Genomic DNA, 18,845 nt, shown 5'->3' on the forward strand with positions numbered 1-18,845 from the left:
TTTTATTGCATCGTAGTCCTTAACGTTTATGTCTGGAATGGTTTTAAATGGAAGAATAAAAGTACACTTGTCACTGCTGCTGGAGTTCATCAGTGTCTTATTGGCAGCTGTGAGATAGCTCTGCATTCACTGACTCGTGCCCTTTTTGATGTTTGAATCAGAAACAAGTGATAGACAGTAAGCTGCAATGGTTTACCCCTCTTTATTCACCAAGAGTGGCAAACGCGTACTTGTGATTGGTTTAGACGATCGCCGTGACGTAGCGCTTCTGAACTGCAAACAGAACTACAGTCCTCGAAGCTCACAGATCTTGTCGACTCTCTTCGGCTGGGTCTCTTTGAGCCTCTCGCCCCAGCTGTTGCCCCTGGCAACCAGTTGGCGTTCCAAACCACACTGCTGCCTTGTGTTTTTTATTCTGTCAAAGAGAAGTTTGCAAAAGCTAGCTAACTCAAAACTTATATTGAGGACAGACACATCGATCTTACCTTTGATTTTTGAATTCCATAATGACTATAGATTACTACGCAGCACTGGAAATAAACAGAAACGCAACTGACGCAGATATCAAAAAGGCGTAAGTTGAGTTAGCCTAGCTAACATTAACGTAACGTAAATTCCCTCTGTATATTACATTGCAATCTGCGTTAAAATGTGTAATTGACATTTCTGGTAATTTGACCTTTGTGCACATGTTTCTGTTAGGCGCTTTGCAATTATTGTCACTTCTCACTATTTTCCAAATCAATGTTCCTAGATATCGACGTCTTGCGCTGAAATATCATCCAAACAAAAACCGCAACGCTGGAAGCGCTGAGAAGTTCAGTCAGCTGGCTGAAGCCTATGATGTGTTGAGCGACCGTAAGTAAAGAAAAGTGACACCCTTGAAAAGTTTGTTATATTGCATATTGAATCACTCAGTGGTGTAATCAATCAATCTGACAGGGAATAAATGTCTTCAATCTAATAATCAGAGCCAGCAGAGAGGTGACAGTGGCGCAATAGCAGCACCATCACCCGTAAACACAACCGTTATGGGTTTTTTTCCAAACACAACTTTTCTTTTTTCCTTCACTTCCCAACAAAGGGACAGACAGCTCAACAACTTCACACCAAACCTAGTGTTTGATCATCTCTGACAGTGGCAGTGTGCCACTTGTTTATAACAAATCTTGATATATAACGTTACAGTATATATATTTTATGACAGCTCGAAAAAAAGCAACCTATGACAAGTTTGGGGAGGAGGGTCTAAAAGGAGGCATCCCACCGGAGTTTGGGGGAAATGGAGCTTGGTCATCTGGATACGTCTATCATGGGAACCCAGACAAAACATTCAGACAGTTTTTCGGAGGTGACAACCCATTTGCAGGTAGGAAAAACAGGATAGACAGAGGCCTAGACTAATAGTTGTACAATTATACACTATGTACATTGGTTATTCACATTTCACACTAATAACAGAATAATAATCTTTTATTTTTATTTTTTTTGCAAGACTTCTATACAAACGATGGGAATGAAGTGCCAGTTGGGTTTGGTGGCCTGCAAGGCAGAGGGGTGAAAACTCAAGATTCTCCTATAGAGAGAGATCTGCACTTGGCCCTGGATGACCTCTACCATGGATGCACAAAAAAGATCAAGATATCCCGTAGGGTAAGAGCTATGGAGGATAACCATCCTATCTTGTTGAAATGCCTCTCATCACACCACTCTTGATTGTTCAGACCAATTAACCAATTAATCTATAAACCTAAAGCTCCTGAGAACGGCAGGGTCAGTGTACCATTTAAGTCCACTTGCCCTAAAAGCCCACGCCTGCTGTTCCAAACAAATAAGAGATGTGATCACTGAATTAGAGATGTGTCAGTACCTTACTTCATATTCTTCTAAGTGTTTGCCAAGAGTTCAAGGGGAGAAATTCTCACTAGATTTGTGCTTTTAGAAAACAGATTTTAGCTGCAGTCCAATGATGAGGTGTTGATCTGTGACAGCACTATAGATATAGCTCTACTTTGTGCTACAGGCTGCAAGACACATGTTCAGATACAATCACAACAGATATTGAAATCTGAAAACATACATATTTGAATAGAACATGTTTTCACTGCCCAGAAATGTATTAAAATGTAGTTTTCAATAGATGAATAATAAAGTGGACTAAGGTACACACATGGACTAATAGGGTAGGCTATGTTACATACCCTATATGCCCATGCTATGCTTTCTATAATAATCTAATGTTAAAAAGATTAGTATAGATTATACTATAGATTAATATTTCAGAAATGATTAATGTCATTTTTATATAATTTCCCTGTTTAATCCACTGGGACGGTATAGATTAAAAAAACACTGGAGGGTTGTAATTGTACTCTATTGCAGAGATTCACACTGCATATTATGAAAGGCTAAACTATATAATCCTTGTTTGTCTCGTATGTAACACAAAACTTTTTGGGTTATACATTGACCAGTTTGTAAGTAGTTGGACAACAATAAAACCCATGGAAAAAATCATTTGGCTTCTTTTAAAATATAAGAACGTCACATTCTCATTTACTCATTTCACTGCCCCATTCACTCATTTTGCCTGGCAGGTTATGAATGAGGATGGATACACATCCAGCATAAAAGACAAGATACTGACTATTGTTGTAAAGCCTGGATGGAATGAAGGCACAAGGATAACTTTCCCCAAGGAGGGGGATCAGGTAAGAGAGCTATCCAATGCAACACACTAGGAGACTTTGGACAGTTGTAGCAAGAGTCACTTAGACCTTCCCCAGTTTTCCCCATAACTGTTATTTTCTTTTTTTTGCCCTATGTGGCCTAGAACAATCACAATAAATCAAAATCACCAGTGACATGGTGGCTTGGAGGCTGGGAGCTTATGTAAACAGTATTGAGCTAGTCTGAACATCATTGAACATCTGTCTCTGTAGCTGTATGATAAGAGAGTTGGTGTGTCGTCTGATTTCCATCCTGCTAAACTTCCTTGCTTTACTGCATGTGATTATTCCACAGCAGTCTTACCACAATAAATGTACAGGAGTTTATCTTGGTAATATTGACGGACATATTGACAGCTTACAGAGTTTCTCAGTACATACTAACACACATGGTGCAAGACCACAGGACCTCACATACTGTACAGTGTAAGACAAACTACAAATCGTAGGCTCGACATCACATGTGTGTTGTGGCAACCTAGCGGTAAGGGAGGAAGCGTTCACAATAAAATAAGAAACCCAGACAGATCAGTTGTGCAGCAGAGCAAAAATATATTTTGATAATTTTCTTGGGGGAAGACAGGGGAAAAAGGGCAACTGAAAGTCTTCACACATCAGTCAGACGTAATTCCTGTGCGTAATTCCTAGACCCAGCTCATTAACCACCAGAGAGGAACGAAAACCTGCGGCCTGGAGGATCGGAATTGAGCACCTACAGGTTCTAGGCCAGTGGTGTCCAGTCATGTGCCATGAGTCTGCAGGTTTTCCTTCCAACCAACCATTGCAGCAGCTGAGTTCACCCATTAGCACACCTTCAAGCAGAGACGGAGCAAGTAATTAGTGAAGTCACCTGGTGCAGTGATTGATTGGAAGGAAAACCTGCAGACTCTCTGTCCTCCATGGCACATGATTGGACACCACTGTTCTAGCCCCGTCAGATGGTTCTTTGCCGTGTTGTGTGTACTGTACATAAACCTTGCTCTGGGTCTCGGGAACCAGGATTGAAAACCAGTGGTTAGGTTCTGACTGCAGCTCCAAGGCCCTTACCCACCGCCTGGGCAACTGTCAATGTGCTGTAAGCTGTAGAAGGAAGTATAGTAAGTGGCCAGTATAGCATTTGCCCAGTGCACCATGAGGAAGTTATGAAGGAGAAGCAAGAAATAAATTCTGAGAATTAGAGAACCTGAAGTTGAAAAGTGTCATAATGTGCATATGTTTGTGCAGACATTGTTATAGTGCAAAATTGTGCAAAATCTGCTTGGATAATAATAAACATAATAAGAGGTAGTCACAGTAGTAAGATTTGCAGGCACTTCTATTGGATGGTGAGAAGTCAGAGAGTCCAGAGATTCCTGGTTGATTGCAGGGTTTAGTGTTTGGAGGATTGTTCATTTTTGTTGTTGTTATTTTTTCTGTGTCAGCAAGTTTGAATCCATAATTTTGCAACAGACCGTTAAATTCTACTCCTTCAAAATATTTGCTCCAAGTCATATTTTAATTATATTTCAACAATAAATATTTGAGATGGTATTGATGAAGCATGGCTGGATATTGATCTGGGCTGCTGCCCACAGAACGCAAGACTAGACACTTTTCATTTGCTGGACTATATGAGAATCAACTCAAGATATGAAAAAAAAAAATACAAATGGGTGTGTAAAGAATATTTTTGGCAACTGTCAGTATTTTATTTTTCAGAATTCTGGTTATTTAGAGTCATGCTTTTCCAGTAGATTACCTCATCAGACAAAGTAGATCTCATTCCAATCCATTCTCTATATGAAATAACCACGTAGTAATGAGGGAATTAACTGTTCTCAGTCACCTGTACATCTAGTTGTTTCATCAAACATCTTTTTGTTTGATCTGTGGAATTTTAGTTTTCTTATGTATGTATAATTCAGTGTAGGTCACTTTTTAACAAGCCATTGCACCAAACTATTCATAACCATTTAACAAGCTATTCATACTACATACAGACCCATTCAATCTAGAACGATAACTAAAGATACCAATGAACTATTGAGTTACATTGTTTCATTCGTTTTATTCATTCATTTCAAAGCCCTACTTTAGGGGAAAGAGCATGGCTACCTTGTGATTATTTTCCTGTGTTTTCCTTGTAGGGGCCAAACAGCATCCCTGCAGACATTGTGTTCATAGTGCGACAGAAGAGTCATGCTTGGTTTGTGAGACAACAGAATGACCTGGTGCACAAGGCCCAGATCTCTCTGGAGATGGTGAGTCAGGTTAAAGGGAGCTAGAATGTCTCCATCCGCAATGTAACTGCTCATTGATCCATCATGTTTCTTGGTGGGTTTTATTATCCATCATTCTTAAAGAGATGCTTTTAGTAGAATATACATGTATTATTCCCTTTCCCTCAGGCCTTGACTGGGTTCTCTGTGGATGTGGAGACACTAGATGGCAGGCTACTCAACATTCCCATCAATGACATTGTGCAGTGAGTGCTTTGCTATGTTGGGGGGGAAAGGGGAATACTGGTTCAGATACAGGTCAAATTACATTACTGTATTATATGTTGCAATCCTATTAATTTGGCATTAATCACAAAGCTGCTATGAATAACCCAAAAGAAAATAGATCAGCAGATGGTCTCATACAGCTGTGGCATGCAGTTGAGCGAATTCATCTGCACTCTAATATAGTGATTTGATGAATCCAGAACAGTGAACAGTGATTGTGAATATACTTTGGAATTAAATATACTAATTTACATCAGTGGGGTGAAAATCCTCTAGATCTCAGGCTATGACGGGGTGAGATGATCGTAATGAGCTCAAGCACTTTCTAAATTGTACACTTAAATTGGGATATTTCTATCCATCTGTCTAACTAAAATGAATCAGAAATTAGGATGATGTATTCTGGGTTTGCACATTATCTGGAATCACCTATTTGTTTCTAATTTGTCCGTCACACCGCACCCAGCCCCACCTACAACAAAGTGGTGACTGGAGAGGGAATGCCGCTGTCCCAGGACCCTTCCCAGAGAGGAAACCTCATCATCATGTTTGACACCCAGTTCCCCCAGAAGCTCTCTGCTGAGAGGAAACGTCTGATCAAACAAGCTCTATCTTACTCAACAAACAACCACAACCCGATTTAAAATGCCAGCTATTTGTTTTCAATGTTTATCACTGACAAATTTTTTATAAATCTGGCTATTTTATGACTTGAGATTTAATAAAGTTACATTTCTGTCATTGACACAATTTATTGTAGAACGTTTATTCCACTTTAAGTCAAGCGAGTTGAAAGATAAACTAGGCAACAAAAAGTAAAAAAAAAAAAAAGAGTAACACAAATACAGTATCATCCTTCTGCCAGAGAATAACGATTACAGTTTAGTTTCTCAGCTGTGTTGTGCCGCCATCATGGCTCGTTTCAGCTGCTCATATGTGACAAACATCACCACGTTCCAGGAGCCCAGGCGTAAGAAAGATGGCATGAACCTTAAGAGTAAGAAAATAGAATAAGGACATGATATAATATTGCAATCCGTTCAAATTGATCATTCAAATAGCCTACTTCTTTTGTTTATGAACATATGGACTCTGCCCCCCCTCCTCTATAAATTTCTGACGTATAACCTCAGTTGCTTCAATAAAGTGCATCAGATCATTGCTTACCCCTTATAAAAGGCAAGTGGTCCCTCTTTGGTCACCATGGCAACAGCACAATTGAGGACACTGCTGTACTGGCCGAGGGCAGAGTTCATATATCTTGTCTTGACCACGTCAACCGGAGAGGCAATCACTGTTGTGCATAAGCCTGCACCAAAAGCTGATATGAAGTGGCAGGGCAGATTATCTGTAGAGTAAACACTGAAAGTTACTGAGTGTCTTGAGCTTCACTCCTCCAAGGAGACAATCATTATGGTCCTTGCACTGCATACAGACATCATGTTATACTGAAGCCATTGTTTCACCTGTCATGAGAGTCGACTTCAGAAGTGCATCCTTAATGAAGTCATATGTCACCAGTTCACTGCAGTTGACAATTGCATTGCGCGCAATGTTTGGAGCAGTACCTGCAAGGCAGAGTAATATTAGGACATAAGCAGAAGAAGAAATGATAGGACTTGCTTCTAGAGCTGCATGCTCCTCTCAAGCTTAAGCTACCTTTCCACAGGCCAGCAATGCCTTCTTCCTTAGCAATGGTCTTGTAAGCATCGATGGTGCTGCAGTAGCGTCTGACAGGCCCAGCAGACCTGGCCTGTGCCTGGAAGCGGACTTTCACCACGTCTGTAGGTTGAGCAAAAGCAACCGCCATGGCACCAGTGGTGCATCCCGCCAGCAGCCGACTGCCGATGCCAACATCTGAACCAGAGAAGAAGGAGATGTCAAACCTGATCGGTGCAGGACACCCTCAACTGGATAAACAATTTAATAGTAGTTCGTAGACACTCACGATCGGAGCCTTTAGTGTAGAACTGTTTCACAGAGTCGTAGAGACCAATGCGGACAGAGGCAAAGGTCATCTGCCTCTGGAGTCCTGCCACCAGTCCGTTGTACAGGCTCCTAGGCCCCTCTGTACGCACCATGGTGGTGATGGTGCCAAACACTCCCCGATACTTCACTACAGCACCGCTCCCTGCAGCTGCAGAGCATCCGGCCTCCCCCTGGATCTGTGCAGGATAAATGGTCATGGAGGCTCAACTGACACTAGAAAAGAGCAGTATGGGAGGACCTGAGTGTAGCTTCTTCAAGGTTACAGGCAGGCAAGTAAAGACAAATATATGTAATGCATACAATGTTTTTAAAGATACCCTCTGGATTTATATGACATATATGATAACATTCTATGTATATTCAAATATGCTCGCATATACGAGTTTGATTTGTTGATGGAAAATATGCTTTTTGGAATTTTCTTAAACTGACCATATAGTTCTATTTTATTCCATTGTTTTTTAACATTATTAACATAAATATTTTACTGCCTTGAAATTATATGTAAAACTCCTGTTGAGTTTATACATACTGTCAGACCTTGTAAAAAAAAATTATGTTCTGACAATCAAATTAAAAAAAATCTTAGGTCCAATAAATCCCTATGTGAACAAAGCAAGACGCAGGGCAGCAGTGTTTCAGCAGGGGGCATCACAACAATAGGTTTCAGTAGACAAATAGCGAAGGTCATTCTGATTTTCTAATTGTGCAGTTATGTCCAAGAAAGAGCTAATGCAGCCTCATCAGTAAACAACAAATTTTACTATATGAAAAATACAATTACTGAAGGGATGCTGGGGAGAATCACATTTTGCTCGTATAGAGAACCCAACACACAACATTTCTAATGCAGTTCCTTTCCTTTCCAACAAAGAGCTTGTTTACCTGCAGCCGCACTTTGGCTGTGTCCAAGGGAAAGGTGAGCAGGTCAGCGATGCAGGCTGCAGTTCCAGCACCTACAAACTTCACAGTGGCTGTTGGGGGAACATCTGCAGGTCCAAATCCAACCATTTTTAAGACTTTTTGGAATATGAGGTTTGAAGAGTGGTGTAAATGGAATTGATGCGGACACAGGGCAAGGAAATCTGAAAATAGAACCACAACATGTTACGCTACAAAAGAGATTTGATGAAAATACTTGTGATGGCCTTCTACAAATTAATGGTATTCCGTGTGATCAAAATTTGACCACACAATCTACAAAGTGGACATGAGATAATCATCACATTCAACCACAACTAAACTCATTGCATGGATCTTTTTTCATGATCCTATAGGCCTCTCTTTTATTTACATTACTATACTAATGAGGCCTCCAGTGTGGTGTGTTCAGCTCATTTAGCACCAGACTAAACAGAAGCGATATACTAATGTAGAAGTTTTAGTGACACTGAACGAAAATCAACTATAATAGCACAAATAGTAATAATACAAACTGTTATTAATTCTTACCTTTAATGGAGCAATTTAGGACAGAAACATCAGGATTCTCTAAAGGTGTCCCTCTGGCTAAATTTACTACCAGCCATAAATTGGTTTCCTTGTTCTTCCATAGAAAAAAGGTCAAAAATGATATGCCTTAAAAACATACTCCAAATTCTGAAAAACAAAGAGTAACAAGATCAAATAAGGCAAGGCAGCAGAACAAAAGTAACAGCAACAAAACCAACATCCAAGAACAATTTCAAATGCAAATGCAGACGTGTGGGTGTACCGTGAATTGAATCGTCGAAGTTACTCAGTTGGGTAAAAACTCCTCTCAAAGTGACAATCCCCTGTTTAAATAAGTAAATTAATTTCTAGAGGAAACTGAACTGATGACTGGACAGGATACAGTATTGTGGGGAAGAAAGAGCCGCTGCTTTTTATACTGCTATCACAGTGTTGTTACGTAATGGCGCGGCAGCTGTGGGCTGGTGGGGCCCCACACTGCACACATGAAGGTGCCTGCAAGTCACACTAGGAGACTATTATAAACTTGTGTGTGATAGAAACAGGCTGTGGTTCTATTTGTCAACAGTTACAATTTCATAACATATTAACCTTCTGCATACCTCTGTCTTATGTTGACTTCATAATCAAGCCTCCCTGCTTTGTGGGATAAAAAGACAACACCCAATCATGGTGTGCGGCATAACTCATCTATTCATAGTCCTCTGAAGAGAACAGAGTAGATACAGTCTCAACTCTGACAGCGTTCAGGCCTCTGTGTCTGAGAGCTACAACAGTGTCAGCACAGACTTGAAAATACTGTGTTGTCATTGATTAGACTGGCTAAATGAGAAGCAATATCAAAGCGGTTAAAATAATATGGTGACAATAAATAATAATGTGGTGAAAATAAACTTTTGCAACACAAATTTGGATTTTTCTCACTTCCTAAAACTCATTTGGTGAAGTCAGTTATTTGTTTATGTCTGCACTTTGCATGTTTTAGTACATTGCTGAGTCATGATGAAAAACCAAGAGCATACAGTACATCCCCCTCAAAATGAGATCCATATGTTCAGACCCAGCGTCTCACCACTGGTTTTCGTTTACAGCTTTGTTGTCCACGACCTGTAGTTCCTGCCCTGATTTATGTGCTTATTTATTTGGTATTAGCAATAGCAAAATATGTTGAGTGTTAACTTTTCTCTGTATTGCAAAGTGCTAGATTGGGAAAGTATTGTGAAGGAGTTCTCTGTACAGTTGTTTAAAACACAATATCAGCATCTCAATCCTTATTCTTATCCTGAAGCAAAGTATATTTGAAAATAAATTCAGAAACAATATGCCATTCAGTGTTGTATTATTTCTGGGATGTTATTATCATGTTGTTATATATGTAATATGGACCCTTCAAGTGAACCATATTGGATAGTTCACCATTTTGAATTCAGAAAACATGAAAAAGTTATTTGGGTTTTTGTTTTGTTTTTTTGACTCAAATTTGACAACAAATTTGGGACATATTCTGAATCCAGCCACAAACTTGGTTTCTCTGTGTGACATAAAGGAGCGTGTGACATAAATTGTGTTAATGGAAAAGCGAAATGCCAGAGGAAAACTTTGCTCTCTTTCCAACTTCTCAGTCAGGGGCACTTGCTCACCACACAGACTTTAGCAGACCTGGAGGTTCAGAAATACAGTTTTGAAATTTGTAAAGATTGATTCACAGCTAATGTGGAGATGTTGCTAGAACAATGCAGATATGACTGAATGAATTACAGTGCAACAATGTACTGAGGGCCAAGTTTGAATCTCTTTGAAGGAAAGATTTCTCCAAGAACTGATACATTTACATCAAGGAGAAGGTGCCAGATCTCTGGTAGCAGCAAATAGGACAGAGAACAACTTGTACAGGCACACAGCTAAATACCAGGCAGTGACTGATGCCTGTGAGGCAGACTGTATGTTAGTTATATGGGTCATATAGAAACATGGCCAAGAAAATAATTTTACCTGAAGATTAATTTGTGCTCAACTAAACACACATTTGAAGTCATGTCTAGCTGTCTACTGTCAGTCCTGAATCAAAAGGTCAGTCAATTAATTTGTTAAAACAAATATGAATACACATAAGTCATAATTGCCACAGTGTAATTTCATGTAGGTCCTTATGAAAATCAAAAGCTAATCTTTGAACATTCCCATGCAGCTACTGTCACCCATAAATATTTAACATTCTCACATAGCTGCCGAGCAGTGGAAACACTGCTTGGCAGCTATATTTAGGACTGAGATGTCAGTGTCACACGGAAAGGTTTGGAGAAAACTCACAGTAGTTTGAACATGTTGGGTTCCTCAGCTTACCTACACTGCCTGCTTCAATTTTAAGATGTGAAGTAAATTATGTTTAAAGGGAAATTTTGCCCAAAGATGCATTTACACGGTCCATGACAAATTTTCATGTTCAATTCCCAATTTTCATATGGCTTTAAAATAGCTGCATTTGCCCTCCAGCTTTTCCCTGTTTTTTCAGAAACTTTGAGATGGTGCACTGTAGTTATTTCTGACGCACTGAAACAAGAATACTGAATGTCCCACTTAACTCCCAGCATGCCCCACTTTCTGAAAAGAGCATGCACTATTTTATCAAGTAATCTTATTTACTGCTCCACTAACACTTCAGTGGCCCCAATTATTATTATTTTTTTTTTATCACAGTGTTCAAATCCTAATTCAGTGTTCCATGATAAGAAACAACTAGTCATGGTAAATTGCTTGGAGTTCATTAATAGACAAAATTGAAAAATTACCACTTTATTCCCATCTACACTTTGGCATTATTATTATTATATAATAATGCCATATACATTATGATTCCATACAACATACTCATGACTTATTGGCCAGCAATAAACCATACTTTCATATCGATGAATAAACAGCCTTGTAAACATATAGATTAACATATAAAACCCTAATCACATGCATCACAAACATCTGTAAACATTTTATACAATCCACATAATAGAGGAAACAATGTGCTGCATAAAAGTGGTCACTGTACTTCAAGCCCTTTGTTGCCAGAAAAATCTGTCTGCTTAAACAGAAAAGCTTCCCTAAATCACAAATCACATTATTCCTATGATCTTACAGTTCAATCAGTTTTTGTAAACATGAATGCCACTCTCTAACAGCTAAAAGCCAGTTAACCAAGGTTCCAGTGTATGATCTAATCATGAGATAAAACAAAACTTTATGGAATTGTTGTTTGACATCTGTCTTTTACATCCAAATGAGCATTTTCGATGGACATCCTTACAGTTATGAAACATAAAATGTCTCTTTATCCTTATAACATCATTCTGGTATTGCCACGATGCCCACAAAGTCAGTTTTGCATTCACTATTAATGGAAGGGCTACAGGATTTGCCTCTTTCTGACATAAAACAGTCTGTATTGGCTCTAGTTAATGTTCAGGAATCAACGCTAAATTGTCCAAGATCATTGGAATCACATGTGAACTGTTTTACGGGAGATTTTCCCTTTAACCCCGCCTCCATGCTTCCATCTTGGTAATGTATCCACAGGCCCTGAAGCTCTTTTGGGCCTCCATTTATGAGTCTCATTTTTACATTCACTCTGGTGACATGGTAACCACTCTACACTGTGGTGAAGGTTGGGCCATTGTGCCTGGATGAAAGAGATCAGAACGGAGACTCCCAGGACTGCTGTGCTCGGGTCATACCTCGTTTAATCTGTTCGTACGACACAAACATTACAATGTTCCAAGACCCCAGTCGCAGGAAAGAGGGCATGAACCTGTAGCAGACAAAATGCAAGATAAGTAGGTGGATTTCACTCTGATATCTGTAAAGAGCACTTTAGTGTACCACTGATGATTGTGTGCTTACCCCTTATAGAAGGCAGTGGGCCCTTCATTGGTCAGCATGGTGACAGCACAGTGTATAGCGCTGCGGTACTGGCCTGCACCTGAGTTCATGAACCGGGTTTTGACCACATCCACAGGGGAAGCTACTACTGTCGTACAGAAACCTGCACCGAAGGCAGCTGTGAAGTGGCACGGCAAGTTATCTGCAGGTGGATAGAGACATGTCACATCCGTCAGCAACAGCTTGTATTAGTATTTCATATTGTAGATATTGAAATCGACTGTATAACATGTTCATTAGAATGATATTGGCAGTTTGTCTCACCTGTCATTAGGTCATACTTCAGAATGAGCTCTTTGATAATGTCATAGGTTACCAGCTCTGCACAGTTTACAATGGCATTGCGGGTGATATTGGGCATACAACCTATAACAGAAGCAGAGGATGGTTATTTCAAAACCAGTGGCCTTTTTTTTGTTTTAAAGATAACCACTAAATACTTGTCTTGTAATTTTTAGAAGTTTTAAGTCATGATGACACGTACCTCTCCATAGGCCCCGCACTCCTTCATCACGGGCAATCGTCCGGTAGGCGTCCATTGTGCTGTTGTATCGCCTCCCACCGTCAGCCACACGCACCTGGGCTTGGAAACGCACCTTGACCACATCTGTGGGTTGTGCAAAAGCCACAGCCATGGCTCCTGTGGTGCAGCCTGCCATGAGCCGAGCAACAATCCCTGCATCTGGAGAGCATGTACAGTATATCATGAGTCACGATGGAGGAGCAACACACGCCAGTGAGAGAAACGAATCTGTAACAGAGGTATATGGGAATACTTAGGTTATAAAACTTACTCTCAGAGCCTCGAGTGTAAAACTGCTTCATGGAGTCGTAGAGACCAATGCGGACAGAGGCAAAGCTCATCTGCCTCTGGAGTCCTGCCACCAGCCCGTTGTACAGGCTCCTGGGCCCTTCTGTACGCACCATGGTGGTGATGGTGCCAAACACTCCCCGATACTTCACTACTTTGGCCCCTTGCACTGCTTCAGACTCTCCTTGGATCTGTGCAACAGAAAGATGCATTAAAGGATGCTCAGTAGCAGGTTAGAAGAATGTTCAACAGGACATATTTTTAATAAAATCTAGGTTTCACAGTTAAAATGTGCCAAGCCTCCCAGCCCATTGTATTTCTAACCTGTAGTCTGACTTTGGCTGTATCCAAAGGAAAGGTGACAAGATCGGCAAGGCAGGCTGCTGTGCCTGCACCGAAGAACTTGGTTGCAGCAGTGGGCACCATGTCTGTGGGTTTCATGCCAACCATTGTTATGTCCAGGTTGGTATTATGCAAAATTCAGCTCTTAATGGCGCACCCCAGGGACTCTGTGTTTATCTGAGAATAAATACCAAAGAAAATCATTACTCAACTAATCCAGACAGGCAGGACGAAGGAAAGTCAATGCTCACATTTCCTCTTCTGATGGTAACATAAATTTATATTTTGGTTTGCTGTAATTACAATATCTGGAAATTTACTCTTAAAATATTTGAAGTGCTCATGCTGAACATTGTGCATACCTGTGAGCGACCTTCAAGTTTTTTCAAGTGGTAATCTTGTCTTTTGAAGCTGTTCTGCTGTGGAAATGCCTCGGGACATAAACTCTGCTTGAACTAAGCAAGCCAGCATACCACTACTACCTGAAAAAATTAACATTCATCATGTTATTGTGATCCAAGAAGAATTGTATTATAATTATGTTGAGGTTCATATGTTTCATCAATTGACTTATTGATATACTCTTGCTGCCTGCCACTATATATGTTTTTCAGCACAAGGGTACAAGAAACACTAGTGTAAAATTTTCCTCTTATTAAAATAAGTGACATGAGTGGAGTTTGAATCCATGAAAATCCTATAAAAGGTGCACAAAAAAACTCATCAATAAATGATCCTGATGTAATTGTAATCCAAGTTTACCTTAGTAGTTCCCAGTGAAATTATAATCCAGCACAATGGTAAATATCCATAATCCTTTGACCAGTTAGTCCCTTTAGTGTCCTTAGCTCTTGCTTTGTGTTTACTGTTCCATCGCTAAAGAAGCTCCTCAATTTATAGGCACCTTGTGCACATGACTGTGGGGCAGCTTGACAAGTTATGCACATAGAGTACACACTTGCTATGTTTATCTCGTGTGTTTACCGTCTGGAAGACACAGACGGACACTTGAGCAGTTGTTGATATGCACTTAACAAACAGTCATTACGGTAGCCTGATCATGGGAACTGTAGAATGATGCTCTAAGTTGTTTGCAGTTTTCAAAACAGTCTTATTTATTAGCTTGATTTGGAATCTATTAATTATATCTGCAAGTAGTTGACAATATGATAAATCTATTATTTTACATTAAGTTGTTGGAGCTTGGAGTTTGACTTAAACTTCTGATATGGCAATGCAAAAAGGATTGCAAAAAAAATTATATATTTTCTATTATATAAATTATAATAGAAATATTCAAAATTTATTGACAATTGTCAATTAAACATTTAAAAAAAAACCTTTTAAAACGTATACAATTTTATGATCTTCAATTTTGAACTTTCAACAAATGAAGAGTTGTCCAATGTTCTTGGCATGCGTTTCCCAAGTTCACATTTCATGTGATAGACGATCACATTACCACATGCACTTCCAAGAACCCGCCCCCCTCGGTCCTCATGCCCAGTAAAGGCCAGCCTCATCTTCCTATTGGTTGATGTATATGGCCAATCAGACAGAGAGGCCTGTCTGGATGCCAGGGGTGTTTTCATGGGGTACTGGACTGACTGACATGGTGCTATGGTGTTGGATATTTGCATTGTAGCCTTTTCTTACTGCTAGTGCTCACAACATGAGTGGAAAAGTGGCTCAGGAGTTTCAAGAATTCCCTCATCCTCCCCCTGTATGTAATAAAGTTACGAAACGTTCCAGGCAAGGGAACCGCCATGCCTCTCAGCCAATCCATACACTGAACAAGGGTGGGTGGATGGACAGGGCATCTGTATGCAATCATTCAAGCCATCAGCATCTGGTTGAGGAAACTTACAACACCAAGAGAAGAGACAGGGTGGAGAATTGTGACTGTTCAAGTGGCGTGGGGTCTGTGGTGAGAGTCTGTGGTGGGCAGAGGGCTGCTGGAGTCCTGAGTATGCATGCCTCTATACATGTGACTTTCCATGGCGGCTCTGGGTCACCGCCCTGGCAAGCTTACGTCTAGTCACACGGTTGACTGTGCAAAACACTCTCCTCTAAACATCTAAAGTTTCACCTGCAGTTACATGTCAGGATGTTCTTGTCTCTAAACTGCACTGCTAATTCTTCAATTCAGTTCCTCAAATGCACCTCCAATTCGGCAACATAGTCCTGCTGCATGTGTGAAGGCAGCAGGACTATGTTGAGACAACAATAAGAATCTAACACATTCATATCTTTCATATTGATTATTTTCCTCCAGTTTTCCTTGCAGTATTCAGAAGAATTGTACTAATCCATCATATAAGGAGCAGAGATAATTTTCTATGATGCTAAAATATATCATTGTTAGGGAGCCACAAATGTGCTGCTAATGGCCTCGACAGGTGTTTAAAATGGTATATTATATTGAATTGAATATATTGTAGTTTGGTATGTGGCTTGGAAATGTACAATTGTATTTACACTTGGTTACACTGTGTCAACAATGCATTTCCTCAGGTGGTTTGGTTAATCTTAAATGCATCTTGGCTACATTTAAAACTGGATTTTTATGTTTTTAACTCAGTCTGAATAAAATCTGAATGCCTAAGACACGGGTCTATCCCAGGTTTTTTTTTTAATTGAATGGCAGAGGCAGAAAAGGCTAAATCACCTCCACAATGTTACAGGAGAGAGAAGGAACCACTTTCACCCGTTGCTTTTTTCACCCCTAGCTAAAAACAGTTTCAGAGGAACACTGTGTGAGTGACCTTTGAGCACACATTACCACCACTGGTAAACAACTTGCTGCTCTGACCGCATCCAGCCGGTGTGCGACCTCACCCACAATGCCTGAAAATGAAACTGAATCTAGGTACGGCGAGCTCCCATCAACACTGGCCGGCACTCTCCTGCACTTTGAGTACCACGAATCCCGACTCAGTGCTGTGAAACAGATAATCCCCATCACACTATAAATAAAATCAGCCAGTGCGTCACTCGAGGTTAGTAGAGCACACAGGCCAACTTATTATATGACTTGATGGCACACCTCGTCTGCTCCCTTCATTGATAGGGGCGTAAGCCTATGAACTCTTCTCTCATGTTAATTTTTGTGTTTTAATCCAAGTATTTTGTTAAGAAAAACAACTTTGATGTGGATTCAAATATCTGTGGGCTACAGACTAACATGGTAATATTTAATCATCATACAGTGTGCTGTGCTTGCTAGATGGCTAGCTTTTTTTATGAACATGTTTAACCAACTGATCTCTCCTCAGCCTCCTACTTTTTTCAAACACTGAGCCAGCTTGGATGTTGTGTATGCTGATGAAGGTTGTATTCATAGTATTCCCATGATGTCACATGTATTTCCTATCAATATGGTGCTTTACCATATACACAGCTCATTGACTGTCGCTGTCATTTGATCATAATCAGCTGTTAATTTATTAGAGTCACCTGTTATTTTCCTACCAAGATGGCTGTGTGGTGATGTAACAGAATACTGTGAATAGCCAAAATATGTTCACTGTGATTGCTGAATTAACACATTGTTGATTGATTTCTCATCAGTGCTAACTATTTCCCAGGGTTTTTTTTTTATTTTTGCAAAATACAAAACATCTGAGCCTGACTCTATCTTTCACTGGGTTTTGGAATGGAGCATCTCCATTCAGTTTTCTCCCAGTATTTTGTGTGTTTTGCACAGTTATTTTTGTATAGATGTTTAAGCATATACAATAAGGAGACATAATTTGGGGGTTTACTAATATGCAGGATCTAATGTTGAGATCCCTTGTAGTAGTAAAATAGGGTGCATGCCTACATAGAAACCTGGCTTGGACATTCGAGGAAAGGGGGTTAGGTGAGAGTGGGTGTCACTGGTTGTTATGGACACGTCCCATCACAGATATTTTATTGAATTAGGAACATCTGGAAAACACCCAGAAGGATCAGCAGTGACTTCTGCTCTCTAACAACCACCCCCTGCATTCCCATCCATCACACCTCCACCTTCACTATACTGATGTTACACCTACCCTTCATTTATACACACCCAATAATCAATCATTTACACACTCACCATCAACCTATTTCTACATATTTTACAGGACAAATGAAAAGATATTTCATTGGTGCAGCATTAGGTTGTTGGTTATAGCTTTCGCTGACTTAGCTTCTTACTAGTTCGGTTTTCATTCCAGTGGAACCACAATCTTAAAGGTCCCATATTCTACACTTTCCAGTGTTTTATTTTATGTCTTGAGGTCTATAATTTTCCAGCATCTCCCTGAGCCTTGCCAAGAACAGGCTGTTTCTGTTGCTGTGCCTTTAAGGCTCATTAATATTAACGACCCCTCTGTTCTGATTGGCTAACTGTTTCAAGAGCGAAACATGAGACACCACAGACAAGCAACCGCTCAACTGCTTTGAAAACAATTGTTTCTTACAAAAATGATAATGAGCTTCCCCAGATAAGAACTAATTCAGGCGCCACTACTGTCCATAAGGAAACAACCGATTTAAGCAGTTCTATACCTTAGAGCCCTGCACAGGCCTCAAATTTAGGTCCTAGCCCGGCCCGGACCCTAGACATTCAGGCCCGAGCCCGGCCCGAGCCCTAAGGCTTATGAGAATTCTCAGCCTGAGCCTGACCCAAGCCTGATTTTTTTTTTTTTTTTATGTATAAACCGAATCAATTTTGAATAGCTTATTAAATCAAAACCATACAAAACACTTCCAAAGCATTACCAGTATTAAATGTGTCAGTTCAAACGTTTATCAGAAAAAGGTTGAGCTTTATAACAGGATCGGAGCCGCAACTCTGGAGATACGCATGACTTCTATCCGTCTGTTCCGTATTTTAGTCATATAAATGTAGGCTATATAAATAATAGTTTATCACCATGTCAGTTAAGAAAATAGAGAATACATGAATCAATCAATCAATGTCGCTTAAATATATGTTGGAGATGAGGTTATCCACGAGCCGCTGAGAAGCTTCTATTTGGTAACAGTAAAAAGTGACATAAGTACTCCGCTATGGTACATTAATGTTCCTCACAGTACGACGTGAGTTGTTTATAGAACAATAAGCAAAACTGGATA

General features: G+C 40.0%; 3 protein-coding genes across 4 annotated transcripts; 1 reads left to right on the forward strand and 2 right to left on the reverse strand.

Annotated features, from left to right (window-relative positions):
- The first annotated feature begins 391 nt into the window (after positions 1-391).
- Positions 392-5,889, forward strand: dnajb13 (DnaJ heat shock protein family (Hsp40) member B13). The gene is made up of 8 exons (XM_071539627.1): positions 392-574; positions 755-858; positions 1,208-1,369; positions 1,496-1,653; positions 2,598-2,711; positions 4,856-4,969; positions 5,117-5,193; positions 5,682-5,889. Exons 1-8 carry the CDS (start codon positions 507-509, stop codon positions 5,857-5,859), a joined length of 975 nt encoding a protein of 324 aa, XP_071395728.1. The 5' UTR covers positions 392-506; the 3' UTR covers positions 5,860-5,889.
- Positions 5,890-6,009: 120 nt separating this feature from the next.
- On the reverse strand, positions 6,010-8,961 carry ucp2 (uncoupling protein 2). 2 transcript variants are annotated; one of them, XM_071539628.1, is made up of 8 exons: positions 8,919-8,961; positions 8,657-8,803; positions 8,090-8,289; positions 7,164-7,380; positions 6,875-7,072; positions 6,682-6,783; positions 6,383-6,563; positions 6,010-6,205 (listed from the first exon to the last, which is right to left on the reverse strand). In XM_071539628.1, exons 3-8 carry the CDS (start codon positions 8,213-8,215, stop codon positions 6,106-6,108), a joined length of 924 nt encoding a protein of 307 aa, XP_071395729.1. In that variant the 5' UTR covers positions 8,216-8,289; positions 8,657-8,803; positions 8,919-8,961; the 3' UTR covers positions 6,010-6,105. The 2 variants fall into 2 exon arrangements, with proteins under 2 accessions (XP_071395729.1, XP_071395730.1); XM_071539629.1 differs by lacking the exon at positions 6,383-6,563 and having other exon boundaries at positions 6,151-6,205.
- Positions 8,962-12,340: 3,379 nt separating this feature from the next.
- Positions 12,341-13,850, reverse strand: LOC139661222 (dicarboxylate carrier UCP2-like). The gene is made up of 6 exons (XM_071539630.1): positions 13,722-13,850; positions 13,381-13,588; positions 13,071-13,268; positions 12,851-12,952; positions 12,548-12,728; positions 12,341-12,455 (listed from the first exon to the last, which is right to left on the reverse strand). Exons 1-6 carry the CDS (start codon positions 13,845-13,847, stop codon positions 12,341-12,343), a joined length of 930 nt encoding a protein of 309 aa, XP_071395731.1. The 5' UTR covers positions 13,848-13,850.
- Positions 13,851-18,845: the final 4,995 nt, after the last annotated feature.

The sequence above is a fragment of the Centroberyx affinis genome, unplaced genomic scaffold (assembly GCF_046629955.1).
Source record: "Centroberyx affinis isolate AG114_WGS23_722 - 3 ecotype Tasmania unplaced genomic scaffold, CSIRO-AGI_Caff_v1 ptg003475l_1, whole genome shotgun sequence".
NCBI classification, from domain to species: Eukaryota; Metazoa; Chordata; class Actinopteri; order Beryciformes; family Berycidae; genus Centroberyx; species Centroberyx affinis.

Excerpts from the sequence above, each read along its gene's own strand:
- dnajb13 (XM_071539627.1), top strand. The coding sequence starts at position 507 with ATGACTATAGATTACTACGCAGCACTGGAAATAAACAGAAACGCAACT. Across the intron at positions 575-754 it reads GACGCAGATATCAAAAAGGC|ATATCGACGTCTTGCGCTGA; the intron begins GTAAGTTGAGTT and ends CAATGTTCCTAG. Across the intron at positions 5,194-5,681 it reads CCCATCAATGACATTGTGCA|CCCCACCTACAACAAAGTGG; the intron begins GTGAGTGCTTTG and ends CACCGCACCCAG.
- ucp2 (XM_071539628.1), bottom strand. The coding sequence starts at position 8,215 with ATGGTTGGATTTGGACCTGCAGATGTTCCCCCAACAGCCACTGTGAAG. Across the intron at positions 7,381-8,089 it reads CAGCCAAAGTGCGGCTGCAG|ATCCAGGGGGAGGCCGGATG; the intron begins GTAAACAAGCTC and ends TATCCTGCACAG. Across the intron at positions 7,073-7,163 it reads CTACACTAAAGGCTCCGATC|ATGTTGGCATCGGCAGTCGG; the intron begins GTGAGTGTCTAC and ends TCTCTGGTTCAG.
- LOC139661222 (XM_071539630.1), bottom strand. The coding sequence starts at position 13,847 with ATGGTTGGCATGAAACCCACAGACATGGTGCCCACTGCTGCAACCAAG. Across the intron at positions 13,269-13,380 it reads TTACACTCGAGGCTCTGAGA|ATGCAGGGATTGTTGCTCGG; the intron begins GTAAGTTTTATA and ends CATGCTCTCCAG. Across the intron at positions 12,729-12,850 it reads GAAGTATGACCTAATGACAG|ATAACTTGCCGTGCCACTTC; the intron begins GTGAGACAAACT and ends ATCCACCTGCAG.